This window comes from Protopterus annectens, chromosome 8.part0 (assembly GCF_019279795.1).
Source record: "Protopterus annectens isolate FY-2018-M chromosome 8.part0, PAN1.0, whole genome shotgun sequence".
In the NCBI taxonomy this organism is placed as follows: Eukaryota; Metazoa; Chordata; order Ceratodontiformes; family Protopteridae; genus Protopterus; species Protopterus annectens.
The window spans coordinates 846,446,089-846,457,672 of NC_056741.1; the positions used below are offsets into that span (position 1 = coordinate 846,446,089).

Below are 11,584 nucleotides of genomic sequence, written 5' to 3' on the forward strand. Positions count from 1 at the left end.
GACAGAGTCGTATTTGTACTTATTATGGAGTGACTTGAGTGCATGCGTTATGTGGCAGATCCTGGCACCCGACAGGCAGTTGACTGTAATTTTCTCCTTGTTCAGCATGGTGAGTGGGACATCAGTGTGCCAGACTATAGAGTCACATATGACTAAAGTGTTGGGTACGTTGTCTTGCCTTAGCGGCTGTTGTTGGGTGGCATACTGGTGTTGTGAGCTATGTGTCACTTTGGTTGTGACTGGTGTTTGTGTTTCAGCTTCGAGGTCCTTGTTGCTTGGGCAGGTTAATGCCAAGGGCCTCCACATATGTGGGTTTATTGTTGCTATGTGTGGGTGTTGATGGTGTAGGTTTTGAAGGGCTTTGTGTTGCTTGAGGTGTAGTGCAGGTGTTAATCTTCTCCTCCTGACTGTCTAGCACAATCTTGGCTGGAGAGAGCTTTGCTTCCAGTTTGGCTATGTAAGTGCATCCCTCGCAGGTTCTAGTGTTGGGTGGTAGGAGGAGTGGGTTGTCTGTGTACATGAGGCAGTTGCTACATTGCCCCAGTATGCCCAGATTCACCAGATGGACAGGAGAAATCACCAGAAGCTGACCCTTGGACATGCCTGTTTAGGTGCTTTTTTGTAAAGTACAACAGCTGTTTTCCCTTACCTTCGCAAGGTACTTTGTAATTATAGGCTGTTTAGTGCCTACAATTAATTTCTCTTTATTAACAAGGAGAGTTGAGTGCTTGTATCAGTTTAAGGCTTCCTAGTGCTTTCCAGCAGGTTCTAGAGCAAGTGATAGTCACAGGGATTCAGATTTAAGTGCTACTACTGAGAAACCAGCTATTTCTAAGGGAAATTTTGAAGAGCAGACTTTCTGGCACCTGGAATAGTTTAACTGTAGCCCTGTGGTGCTGCACAATGTGAAAAATGCACAAAAACATGCGTTTTAAGCCAGAAAGTTGAAAGGGATAGAAATCAGCCCAAATCTAATCTAATGCTGATGGCCACCCAATCTAATACTGATGACCATTTGCAGCCCAATAATGCCTAAAGAAAAACATACACAGATCTTTTGAACCTTATACATAAACATTTGAGCACATGTAAACAACTGTCTTAATTTTAATGACAGATAGAAACATCAAGAAGAAAATTTTAAAAGCAGCATGAACATAGGTTCATAGGGTCATAGGTAGGTATTAGGCTATCTGCCCGACGACATTTATAAGCCTGGCCAGAATGTGCTGGCTTTCACTGCCCCCTTAGATTAGTACCCTGCGCCTCTGTCCAGCAGAGCCACTGAAGTGATCCCCAAGGTAAACTTTCTGTTTCCCATCCACTCGTCAAGGTTTCTCTTGAAGAGTGTTAGCGAGGAGCTCTGCCTAATGTAGATTGGAATCTTGTTCCAAAGCATGGGAAGTCTCTGGGACAGGAATCCATCCCTCCAGTACATCCTATATATTGTTGTGGTGAGGTTTAGATCCCTATAGCATGTGGCTCAAGGGGTTATGGTTTTCTTTAGGTGGAGCATGTTCATCAATTCTGGGTTGGACATGGCCTTGTATGTCAGGCAGAGATCACCTCTGAGTAGGCAGTATGCAACTGCATACAGCTGGAGTTTCTACATTCGAGCTGCATAGGGCATCTTTTTGAGGCCAGTGTTCCTCTTGGTGAGGTACTTAGATTCATAGATAGGTTCATAGATTAGTACTAGGCTAACTGCCTTTGCAAATCATTTTAAGCCTAGCCAATTATCTCCTGTGAGATTCAAACTCTGTACCTTGTGTTTGTAAGGCAAATACCTTAACCATTAGGACACCCTCCCAACCCTTCTGTGGTCTTTCCAGCTGTTGGAGATGTCTTGTAAGGTACATCCCAAATGGGGCGTTGTACTCTATGATGGGTCTGATGAGTGATGCATAGAGGAGCACAATGATCTCTTTTAATCTGGATGCAAACCCTTTTGTGATTAGGTGGGCAACATTGAAGGATTTTCTAACCACGTTGGCAATGTGTATTTTGTGCCATTCTGCACTAACTCCGAGCAGATTATCAAAGGAGAGATTACTATCTACTTGGGTCTCCAGATCCCTTATTACGTCTTCCGTATTTAAGGGACTACCACCTATGTGGTAGTTTGTGGGTACTTGTTTTTTTCCAAAGGGGATGACTTTGCACCTTTTGGCATTTAGCTTGAGGCCATGATTTTAACACCAGGTATCCATCTCAGTGAGGCCCTTTTGGAGGATGTCTGTGTCAGCTGGAGAGTCAATTATAGCCCCTAGTTTGCAGTTGTCTGTGAACTTGGTCAGCTTTAGTCCTCCTGTGCTTGCCTATACCTCTGAGAAGTATATGCCGAACAGGAGGGGTCCTAGGACTGAGCCCTGGGGAATGCCACTTGTGACCGGTTTAGAGTTGAATCTAGCTCCCACAACTCTCACCATGTGGGTTCTGTCCGTGAGCCAGTTGGCAACCCATCTTGTGACGTAGGGGTTTATGTTCAGGCTGGTGAGCTTGTCTATAATACCAGAATGGGGGATGGTGTTGAAGGCCTTTACAAGGCCTAGGTAGGCTGTGTGTACCACCTTTCCCTCATCTGTAGCCTTGGTAACTGTCTCAAACAAGTCCACCAGGTTTAGGAGGCATGATCTGCCCTTAACAAAGCCGAACTTGGTAGGGTCCAGTGTTTGGAGGTTCCCAATGTCTCTGTTAAAGAGTTACATGATGATGGGCTCCATAGCCTTGCAGACCAAGCTAGTCAGGCTTATAGGGTGATAGTTCCCAGGGTCTTTTGTGGCTCCACCTTTGTGGAGTGGAATAACTGTTGCTATGCACCACTCTATGGGTACATAGCCTGTGGAGAGGCTGAGTTTGAACAGTGTGCTTAGGTGAGGGGTTAGTTCATCTTTGAGCTCGTGTAGGATGCAGCCTGGGACACTGATGCTGTGTTTTTGGCTTTGGAGAGGGCTGTTTTAACCTGAGTGTCTGTGATTCCAGGGGCTCTACATTCTTCTGGTATGGTTATGGGCCCTTTCGGGGTGAGAGGGGAGTGAAGTTTGCAATGAACCTGTCTGCCAGGATGCTGGCTATATCAGTCGGTTCAGTGTATTTTGTGCCATTCTGCACTAACTCCAAGCAGATCTGAGCATTGCCACTTAAATTCTTGACATAGCTAAAGAATGCCTTGTGGTTATCTTTGGAGTCCTTGGCAATTTTTCTTTCGAAGCTCACCTTGGATGATTTTATGAGGGATCGTAGTTTCTTGCTGATACTGATCAAGGATGTCTTCCCTTCTTGGGATTTTACCCTTTTCTGTACTAGTTTCCTCTTTCTGTTGTATAGCTTGTTTATGGCAGGGGTCCACCAGACTGGTTTCCTTTTCTTGGAGGAGTGAGTCTTGGTTTTGCTTGGGATAGCATGATTCATGCATTCTTGTAGGTGTCTGTAGAATGCATTAATAAAGGATTCTGCAGCTTGGACAGCATTACCCTTTAGCATGGGGGCTTTGAAATTTTCCACCTTGGTCTTAAGTAACGTGAAGTTTGCTTTTGAAAAGTTTTTCACTGTGGTTTCCTTGTCCGGGGGTGGGAGCGAAATGTGGATATCCAGAGTGATTTGTTTATGGTCAGATCTAACCAGCGAGGGGTTGACCTCAGTGTGGAACACCAGTCGCCCATGTTAGTGATGACCAGGTCCAGTATGTTGTCACCTCTGGTGGGAGTGTTGGCCAGTTGATCCAGGGCATTTGAGTTTATAAATTCTAGGAAATGTTGAGCAAGGGAGTTAGTACTTGAGTAGTTCAACCAACTAATGTTTGGGTAATTAAAATCATCCAATAGTAGGGTGTTTGGTAGGACCTTTATGTTTCCTAGTGTTTCCAGAAATGCTGAATGGGGGTCCAGGGACATGGTGGGTGATCTGTAGCAAGCTACAATTTGAATTGCAGTTTTGCCCATTGTTAGTTGCACGTGGATCACCTCTGAAACATCATGCTGTGCCACTAAACTGGAGGTGTGGGTATCCTTGATGAATATGGATACGCCCCTGCCTTTTGTATTTCGGTCTGGGTTCTGTGGCCGAAATGTAAGGTATGAGTTGTAGTCCAGTAGTGCTGGGGTGCTCTTGGGAGCCTTAAACCAGGTTTCTGTTACTGCACATATATCAATTTTCTCCATACTGAGGAGTGCCTCGAGTGCATGCATTGTGAAGTTTAGACTTCTGGCATTGAGTAGCATTACCCTCAGTTTTTTGTTACTTGTGCTATTTATGGTGGTGGGTTTGTCTTTTGAGCCTTGCCTAAAAAAGACACTATGGGGGTGGCAAGAGCCTTGGCCAGTATTCAAAAGTCTAAGGGTGACAGATGCAAGCCATCTCTAGCGAAGCAGCGTGGCTTGTCGCGCATGTCATCCCAGGCAGACAGACACTGGATCCCCTTTGAATGGCACCAGAAACTTAGCCAGTTGTTGAAATTGATAATTTTTTCTTTATACCATGGTATCATTCTTGGTGAGGGCATTATGCTGCTCAGGGTCAGGGTCATACTGGCCTGGGCTACGTGATCAGAGAGCTCTTCCATGTCTCTTTTCATGTAGTCCAGGGAGGTACAGCTCAGGTCATTCACACCAGCATAGACAATGACAGAGTTGTATTTGTACTTGTTCTGGAGTGACCTGAGTGCTTGTGTTATGTGGCAGATCCTGGCACCTGACAGGCAGCTAACAGTAACCTTCTCCTTATTCAGCCTACTGAGCGGGACGTCAGTGTGTCTGACTATAGAGTCACCTATTACTAGTATGTTGGGTATGTTAATTTGCCTTAAGGGCTATGATTGCATGGCATACTGGTTTTGTGAAGTATGTGTTTCATGGTTTGTGTTGGGGGGGTGGAGGTTGCTTGGATGTCTGCTTTGGAGGTCTCTGTTGCTTTTGCAGATTTTTATTTAGAGCCTCTGAGTATGATTTTCTGTATTTATGTGTGTTTTTTGCTGGTGCTGGTTTAATGGGTCTATGTGAGACTGGTGGTGTGATGCAAGTATTTCCCTTCTCCTCTTGACTGTCTGATCCAGTCTTGGGTTGAGAGAGTTTAGCCTCCAGTTTGGCTGTATAATTGCATCTCTCGCATGTATTAGTGTTTGGTGGTAGGAGGAGAGGGTTGTCTGTGAACATGAGGCAGTTGTAACATTGCCTCAAAATGCCCAGATTCATCAGTTGTACTGGAGAATACACCTGAAACTGCCCTTTGGACATGCCTGAATAGGTACAGTGAACTGTTTTATTGATTGTCTGGTAAGGTCAAATAGAGAGCCTTGTCCTTCTGTACAGTATATGGGGGTCTAGTGCTAGGGTTTATAAGTGCTTGCTATGAGTTTTGAGCAAGTGCCAGGCTGAGAAATGAATGGCTTGGGTGCTTAAGTTGAAAGTTTGTCTAGTTCCAAGGGAAAAATTGAAGAGGAGACTTTGTGGAACCAGGAATAGTTATACCCTATCTAACCAGCACTGCTCGGCGTGAAAAAACAGGCAAATGCGGTTTTTATAGCAGGGAAATGAAAGAGATAGAAATTAGCCCAAAATGGCCAATAAACTACTAATTTCTGGGCTGAAACCACTCTTCCAGGGACAGATAGGTTGCTCAAAGCTCCCCTCTCTCACAGGTGAACAGAGAAACTTCCTTCTAGCCAAGTAAGGTATGGGCAAATATAGCGATTTGTAACAGAGCCCTGAATTCAGCACTAACCTAAAAACTGGACTATACTAGCTTAGAAAGGTGGGAAACAAGTATTTTTTTCTTTGATTTTTTTGTTTTTTCAGAAAATAAAGCAGATACAATAAAAAAACACTTTAAATGCACAGAAAATGATACTTATTGTTATATATCTCAGGTCAGAGTTGTAGTCAATGCCCCAGTAATAAAGTAGGAAGAAACACAAAAACAGTAAAAGCAGATGTATAAAGTGCAATTTTATATATATATATATATATATATATATATATATATATATATATATATATATATATATATATATATATATAACAATAGAAAATGAACAAACTGATTTAAATAAGTTACCCAATTAACCAGAAAAAAAGCTCAAAACTGAGCCCTGTTCCAGCAGTCTTCAATCAGACAAGTTCTAACAGCACACTTCTGCCACTAGGGTACAGGGGAACCTTCTCCAAAAAAGATGGCCTGGATCAGTGCTCAAGTTATACAAACAAAGCTAGATTCAGCAGGTCTGAATCTGGTCTATGCTACAGCAACAAGGCACACTAATTCAGAAAGAAACAGTTCAAATAAGCAGACACAATAAGCCTGTGACCAGAAATTCCCAACTCAGATGGGCAGAATCCAGCCTCTCCTCCCACAAGAGTGCAGTCCACTTATCTTCTTAATGTAGAATAACTGGCCTGAAGCCCAAGTGCTTAAACCAGAACTAATACATTTTTAGAATAGCAGACACTGAGCCTTCAATCAGCAATTCCCAGCTTAGAAGGATGTAAGCTACCTGTCCTGCCACAACAGTGCAGACCACAAACTTTCTTAATGTAAAACAACTGGTATGAAGCCCAAGTGTTTAAACCAAAATACTTAGAATGACAGTTACAATTTAATCAGGCTACTACCAAGCAGTAATAAATGCAGCAGAATAAATAAAATTGAGTACTTTTAAGAAGAGGCAAAAGCAAAATAAAGTAGGAGGAAACAAAAATGCAGTAAAAGCAGATGAATAAAGTGCAATTTTTTTGTTAATAAAGTGCAAGGAGAGAGGAAAGAAGAACCTAAGTGGGTTGGCCTTCTCAAATGTTCTCTCTGTATTAAGTAGAGTGAACACTAGACTCAGAATATGATCTCACTATACTTGGTTAAGTGAGCAAATGAGATGGACCCAGGAGGACTGTTCAAATACAGACTTACAGAAGGGGCGGGCAAGTCCAGAGCCACCAACACTAACACCAAGACAAGAACAGGGAGGGTGGGTGAGGAACTAACTGCAGAGAGACACACAGCACACTATTCAGTGAAACAATTAGGTAACAGAAAAAATGAAATACAGTACTTTTAAAACTGCAAGTATGCACTTAACCGAAGACTAAAATACAGTACTGCAAGTTTGCGCTTAACTTTAGCTTCTAATGCAGGTGATTGTAGTCAACCAAGCCTTTCAGAAATTCAGCATAAAATGAATTCTCAAACTTTGAGGCTAGCACTTAAAGTACAGAGGAAGCCTTCTAGGCTAACAGTTAAATATCAGATAACAAAGTGAGAAGACCACCACCCCCCTCTTACATGTGACACCATCACTTCCAAGAACTGACATTTATCCAAAGCACTCAATTAGCTTATATTGATCAATCACAACATTTTGAGTTTTACAACTAGAAGTAGCAAATCCTATCATAATTACAGCATTTAGAGAAAAATAGCAAGTCTCTGCTTTTACTTTTATGAAGATGTCAAAGGACTTTTCTCCTGAAATGATTTCCAAATTTGAGGGTTTAAACATACAAAAGGGGGTGATGGAGGAAAAAGTGTACATGCAAATCTTGTACTGAGAGTATTTGTAACCCTTCAAAAAGTACTATATCTCTGTACATCATTGCTAGTGTCAATTAAAGACCACCCCTCTGTTCCATTTTCCCCATTGAGTATTTGCACATCATCTTTTCCAGGTTCAGTTTAAGCCAGTCAAAAGTGTGGATGTTAATGTTGTTCTGTTGCATCTAAGGCAGTTGTGTTTGCTAGACCAAAATATAGTCTGTGTTTGACATAAATGGAATAGCAAAGCCAATATGTGTTCTTACTATACCTCCCAAGGATAGCATGAGTGCCATTACAGACACAGAGACCCACCGCAAATAATTAAAGCAAAAAAGCAGTTATATTAAAGTCTTAGCTGCTTCTTCTTGTATTTTTTCATGCTAACAAGAAACAGGCCAGTGTGTTATTCATGAATTTAAAGTGTTGCACTACTCTAAATATCACAGAAAATTATGGCATTGTGTCTACCTAAGTCTTGTGTAAATGAAATAATTTCCAATGTTGCTGGCAACACACAGTGCTCTATTTGTAGTTGGTTTCAGCCAATTAAAAATGCCCTTTTTTGTAACATACTGACCCATTTCTGGCTCTGCTCAATTACATAAAAAGCCAGCAATAAGCAGACTGAACAGTTAGAGTTGTTATGGATCTGGTGATCTGCTCGATTTATGGAAATGTACCAATCACTTAAGGACTCTGTTCTAACATGTATTAGTTGTCAAAAGTTAATTTTTAAAATATCTCCAAGGATGTATTGTGAAACTTCTTACTATGAATCACATATATGACATTCATTTAATAATCACAAGTGCTGTACAGAAGACACTGTTGTCAGTCATGGTCTGTCATTTATTGCTTAACTGCGAACTGCAGAGATTTTAATCCTTCTGTACCTATCTGTATTGATCCTACTGCTTCTCACAGACAGTATGCTCTGTCCATGACATCATTCTGATTCACTGGGACCTGCAAGAAAGCATCTGAATTTAGGGGAACACATCAGTGCATGGTTATGTACTGTCTCACTCCCTAGTGTAACTGTGTCTATATTCATGTTGCTACAAACTCTAGCAGTGAAGGATGCACAGGGACATAATGCATCATTCTGCAGTATATTGAGTTAAGTGGAAACGTGTATGGAATGCTTGAATGCTTAATTGTGTGCACAGTATATACAAAACCTTAAACTATGAATAATCTGAGACTGTGACACTTTTAAATATTCCTGTTACCCACTTTTCTGTTAAGAAACACTGGTAGGAAAACAATGATTCAGGCTTTGTTACCTGTAGATGAAGATGTACTGTTCCTTGTAGATGTTTCTCCCAAGTCGCTCGCTCTCTATATGAGAATAACTATGTGATCCATCAAATCTGTTGACCCAGAGAAAAAGTAAAAATGCTTGTTTTCCATGTATAATTAAGAGTTTACCTACTTTATAAATAATTTAAAGCACACACTTGCATGAACAGTCTCAGTCTGCAAATGAGTTCCCATACTTAGATGTGTGTGTGTGTGTGTGTGTGTGTGTGTGTGTGTGTGTGTGTGTGTGTGTGTGTGTGTGTGTGTGTGTGTGTGTGTGTGTGTGTGTGTGTGTGTGTGTGTGTGTGTGTGTGTGTGTCTCTCTCTCTCTCTGATCGCTGCATACACAGGTTAGTAGAGGCACTAATATGTCTGCAATCTTTCCTTTTCAGTGACAAATAACAGAAAAAGAGATTATAGCAGAAAACTGCTGCACGCTAAAATTGTGTTCATGGATTATTTTGAAAGCATTTTTGACACTTGCAGCATGTTCTTTGAAAGTTTATACATTCTGTATTACCTGTTTAGTTTTTTCATCAGTGTAGAGATAGCTGTACCCTTCATATCACGGACCTCCTGGATTAAGCATATGTCACAACGAGTTAGGATCTGTTCCAACAGAGGAGAAAAATTGCTCAAGGCTTGCAAATTAAAGGAATGTATTAGGCATATGTTTTCTGTCTGTTTTGCTCTGTGTGTGTGTGTGTGTGTGTGTGTGTGTCTATATATATATATATATATATATATATATATATATATATATATATATATATATCTGTATGTACACACACACACACACACACACACACCATACTTCTCATCTTCTCTGAACAAGAAATCTGGACAACACTATAAATAAGACCCCAAAAAAGGGACACTTTTTAAATATTGCAATTATAAAGTTAGAATGTTGATAAAATAACAGGTTTTGCACTGGCATGAATTTTCTGAAGGGTGTGACATCTGAAACTCAAATGACTGTCCATTATTTTCTGACTTCAACTTTCCATGATTAGCCAATGATTTGCCAGAAAACACAATTTTATGAGCAACAGACCAAAAATTTGAGGCAAAAATCTGGACATTCTTCAAAAATCTGTACAGGTGAGAGGTATCCCACACACACACACACACACACACACACACACACACACACACACACACACACACACACACACACACACACGCACGCACATAATGTATATTTTTCTTCGTTGACCAGGAGAGTCCAACTGGGCAGTGCTCACTTTTTGCAGAGGCATGGAGAGAAAAGCTCGATAAAATCACAGGAATACATAATCAAGTTTTTAAAATGGAGTTTAAAAATAGGTTCAGTGACAGCATTTTATTCAAGTATATTCAGTGAAGAGAGTTATATAATTCTAAACATGAAATAAATATATTTACAAGCCTGAAAACTGGTCTCTTGAGAAATTATAGAAGTCATAGGAATTATAGTTAATATTAACAATATGAGTGAGGGAGAGAGAGAGAGAGAGAGAGATAAATGATTAACAGACAGAGCAAAGGAAAGAAAGTGGGTAGTGTTTTAATTAGTGGGTAGAGAAAGAGTTAAAAAATCTAGGAGATGGGTTATATTTTACCTTTTTTTGTTCTTACATGGGCTAAATTATTTAGAATTTTCAAAAAAAGTGTCACTGAAATAACAGACTGCTTCTTCCAGGGGCATGGTTCTCAATACATTCCAAATGTAGTAGGACAGAGTTGAAATGAATTGGTCTTTGTCAAATGTGGTTAGTTTACACTTTATTACTCCCTTACAGAATAGATTGGGAGTTAGTTGTTAGTATCTGGCAAGCCACCATAAGATATTACTTTGTTAGAACATATAGCAAGAATCCAATCTAGGATGGATTCCCTGTTAGTAGTTTTGTATATTTGTTGAACCTGGTGGTAGAATGTATAAGCTGGTTGAATTCATATTAGTTTACTGAATCTTTGGAATTGTCCTTTTCTGGCAGTTTTACAGAGGATTAAAACTGTGAAATGTTGATGAGTTACGTCCTGTGGTACAGGGTTTTATTCTTGCAGCCTCTATCTGCCTACTGTGTGACCTTCAGAAAATCACTTAACTAGACAATGGTTTTGGGTGGGTCTATGCCAGAATGTCAACTTCACAAATAATTGACATTCATTCAAAACATCAGACCCACAAAATTGAATGCTTGGTATATCAAAACTGAGCGGAAGGGGACAAAGCATTGTTTTTTTGCAGGGTGTTAAGCATCCTGCACCCCCCCATGTGGGGAGCTGCCCCATCTACACCCTTGCTAATTACGTATACAAAGTCAAAGATTGTACTACAGAGAAGAAAGGGCAAAAACCCTTTTCCAAGCTGTACAGCAATCTCAGAAATGAGCTACTGGCATTTTTTGACCTTCTGAATATTCAACATTTTGCATTCGGCATTCTGAACGTTGACAGTTTTGGCTTTCAATCTTCTAAACAGCCATGGTTTTGGGAAACAAGAAATTTGGGCTAGGCTCATTAATGGTCTCCTGGATTGCATGTATAGTAACTACCTATTAACCTAAGGGGTTGACAGTCACTGTAAAAATCCCTAAAATTAATGTTTTATGAATGTTATCAGACATCCAGTGGAGGATATTTTCATTACAGGATCATAGGATCATAGAAGGTTACTAGGATAATGCCCTAGGGCCCTTACAAGCCTAGCCAAGTTCAACCATTGTTCCCAAGAGTGTCCATTTAAAGCAAACACTAAAATTAGCACCTATTG

General features: G+C 40.6%; 1 protein-coding gene across 1 annotated transcript in view; it reads right to left on the reverse strand.

Annotated features, from left to right (window-relative positions):
* LOC122808354 (deoxyribonuclease gamma-like) overlaps positions 1-11,584 on the reverse strand; it is a 248,208-nt gene that overhangs the window by 216,340 nt on the left and 20,284 nt on the right. The window contains exons 2-3 of the mRNA XM_044079319.1: positions 9,344-9,432; positions 8,808-8,894 (exon numbers count right to left, since the gene is read on the reverse strand). Of these exons, the coding sequence (XP_043935254.1) occupies positions 8,808-8,894; positions 9,344-9,432 (176 nt within the window). The remainder of the gene's footprint in view (positions 1-8,807; positions 8,895-9,343; positions 9,433-11,584) is intronic.